Source organism: Anneissia japonica, unplaced genomic scaffold, assembly GCF_011630105.1.
Source record: "Anneissia japonica isolate Jap-2015-1 unplaced genomic scaffold, ASM1163010v1 scaffold287753_len344599_cov186, whole genome shotgun sequence".
Lineage (NCBI taxonomy): Eukaryota > Metazoa > Echinodermata > Crinoidea > Comatulida > Comatulidae > Anneissia > Anneissia japonica.
In genome coordinates, this window is record NW_022712461.1 from 198,099 (window position 1) to 201,584 (window position 3,486).

Sequence of the window (3,486 nt, forward strand, 5' to 3'; positions counted from 1 at the left end):
TAAAATAGACTATGTACCGAAATTTCAAACGATCGTATACAGTATTGACTCGTACGATGTAAACGGCCCAGATCAAGCAATAATCAAAATTTACTCTAAATAGATCGTAAATAAATACAATTAGGCATTATCTGAATTATTATATACAAAGTACTACCGGTATTAAGGCAGACATCTTTTATTGAAAACCAAACGAATTACCTAAACCTCATACATTATGAAATAAGATTACGCTTCTTCAATCACATGGCTGATGATAACAAAGGGTATAAAATACTCTTTGATGATAACCTCAGCCAGACTTCACGGAGCAGCTATAGTTTAACAACATGCATCTCAATGAGCAACATCTTGAAATTTACATAAAACAAACAAACAAATAGGTCTCACAGCAAATTTTGAAACCTAATTAAATGAAATAATATAGAAAGCAACTCCTTTTACCGTACTCGCGCGAATAAGCGCCCGGGCGCTTAAAATATTTTTTGCACTTTTTGAGGGGTGCTTATTCAAACGGGGCGCTTATCAAAACAGAGTGGAAATTGAGGGGGCGCTTATGGAAATAATTGAAAATCGAGGGGTTATTAAGAGAACTTATTAAATTCAAGAAGCACATTTTGAATGAAAAATGATTATATAAGGACATTAGGAAACTGCAAATTACGAATGGTTGTGCGGCGGAAAAGAAGATAATCGTCCATCAGAGAGCATGGCTTTTCATGACAAGAATGTTGGGAGTACATTATTACATAACAGCAGAATAGCAGATTAAATTAGTGGTGGTGGTTAGAGCTTGTTGGCCATCGGCCGATTGAGATTAGCATGATCAATGCAGGTTTTCTTGAAAACTCAGATGAGAATGTGTGGTGCAAATTGTCGGAAAAGCACGTAGGAATAGGCTATAGAAAAATATAGGTTGAGTATGTTTCTGATGTAAAACACGACAGTTACTGTAGGCATCCGTGTTTATTAAGATGCCATACAATATTTTACTTGTAATGACTTTGAATGACCTTAAATTACCCTTAATAACCTATTTATGACAATCTGACGCTGTCAAAATTGTATGATAATATTTCTTGACCATAAAAACCTAGAATTATATTTTGAAGTGGTTTAGAAGCGGAGATATAGGTATATGTTTTATATGGTGGTCATTTTAAAATCTAAGATGGCGGCCGCTTTCATAAAATATTAGCATTATTCTATAAAGTAATACATGCATTGGTTGCTAAATATTAAAAACCTTAGTGAGGATCTAAAAAATTACAAGTTTATTCATAAATATGACATATTATGATGACATTACGATTTTTTTTCTCATATTTTTATCTATTTTGTTGGCCATTTTGAATAAAACGCATTTCCACATGTTTCCCCTACCTGGATTTTTCAAGACTTTTAATATGTTGAAATAGGGACCTTGTAGAAATGCACTGTGGTAAAATAAATTCTGTTGCAATTTTTTCAACCTTTCACTAAATTTACACTAACTTTCTTGTACTATTTCAGATACAGCTGAGCGATGTGGTGTCAACAATATCGGTGTTTTCTTCCAATTCTAGGAATCATGACATGCTTCAGCCTTTACATGGTAAGCACAGCCTAATAATAATGATGGACCTTTCCGTAGTGCCAATGCCAATCAAACTTAACAACTGACCAATCAGAACAGTGCTCAGGCCCGTAGGCCGGGGGGTGGGCCCGTAGGTGGGGGGGTTTTTGCGACCGCTTCGGTAGCAAAAACGCACCTCCCCATCGAAAATCCTGCCTACGGTCCGGGGCCTGCTAAGAATACGCTACTGGTTTGTAGGACCTTAGTAACCTTATCCAAGGGACGGGGCTTAGCGGAAATGTCCATTACGATAACCGTCGTCATGACAACATGTGAAATTGATTAAGCTAATAATGCATGCTATGTACGTAGAATTCGACATCTCCACCAACAAGACTCACGAAGGTGGCATTAGCAAATTAAAGATTTAACAGCCCTAAGGAAAGGTTGTAGTTTAAATATTAATGTACCGGGAATCTGTCATACTGAATATTAGCATTCTAATGCAATCAATGAGCAGTTTACTGGTATCAATGCTGTTATGATATGGGCAATTCCATGCAAAACAGGACATGGCACCTAAATTTTTAAAATAGTGGTATCCTACCAAATTTGGTATCAAATTAAAGATGAAATTCTGAACTTTCATAAAATGGTCTTAGTTTTCAAGTTTTTATACTCGCTTAAATTTTATATAAGAAATACAATTAATATTATTTTTTCCCAAAAAAAATGAATAAAATAGGCCAACTTTTAGAGTGTTTATTTATGCTCTTTAACATATATTACCAACATAACTGATTGGATTAGTAATTATTAACATTATATATGGTATATTCATGAATTTATTTTATTTTGTGTACTTCGTTCCGCTACAGCGACTTGACAATGAACTACCATATAAAATGTCCCGAAGTTACCAAAAAAGTAATATTTTTTTTCATTTCTCAAAAAGTACTTAACAAAATAAAAGAAAATTTATTATTCAAATCATAAGCATATATGTGAACAACATAAACATGAATTGAGAAAAAAAAATTATTTCGTTTACAAATTAAAGCAATTTAAAAAGTGTCCTGACGTTACTTTTTTGGTAACTTTGTGACGGTAACACTGTGACATCCTATTTAAATGCACAGGGGACAATTCCATGGTAACTTCTGGACACTTTGACACAAAATTTTAGACTTTATGTGCATATAATATATATAATTTATTCAACAATCAATAAATCACAGTTACACATTGTACTTGCTACTGATACCTACATTTCTATTGGAAAAAAACCTTAAATATGTACAAGCATATATTAAATATTAATTTTATTGTGTCCGATAACTTCGGAACATGAATTGGGATAGAGTTTTAACTTAGTTTTTTAAACATAAAAGTCTGTGAAAAAGGCATACACTTTTTTGATGCAGAATGCACTGAAGAGATATTTAGCTTTAATATGATATCCTTAATACAAATATATTGCAATGACTTATATTAATATAATAATCATTTTAAAAAATCATGTGACATGGACTAGCTATAATTAATCAGTAATTTATACCTAATTGTTTATTTTTGTATACACACTTGTAGAGTTCAGAAACAGTGATACAGTAAAACCTTGAATTGAAGCCCTGGGCTTCTTTTTTTTTTGCAAACTTTGGATGGCCCTCTTTTCGAGGCCACTTTTGCAAAGTAAAAAAGGGGGCTTCTTTTCAAAATATATGCTGTAAATTTTCGGAATTAGTGCTAAAAAACAATAAATAGGGCCACTGTAACATCAATCTGTATCATGGAGTATATAAACAAGCATGTTTTTAATTTATTTAGCTTCTTTGAAATTTGTAGTGTATGTACTGTACTAATACTATCATATACTGTACTAATACTATCATATACTAAAAGCAGCCTATGTTATCTTGAAAAGAAGTCCA

General features: G+C 32.8%; 1 protein-coding gene across 3 annotated transcripts in view; it reads left to right on the forward strand.

Moving 5' to 3' along the window:
- LOC117107811 (NXPE family member 1-like) overlaps positions 1–3,486 on the forward strand; it is a 34,773-nt gene that overhangs the window by 21,429 nt on the left and 9,858 nt on the right. For all 3 annotated transcript variants that reach the window (XM_033249593.1, XM_033249592.1, XM_033249591.1), the window contains exon 2: positions 1,513–1,594. In XM_033249593.1, coding sequence (XP_033105484.1) covers positions 1,526–1,594 — 69 coding nt within the window. In that variant the 5' untranslated portion in view covers positions 1,513–1,525. The remainder of the gene's footprint in view (positions 1–1,512; positions 1,595–3,486) is intronic.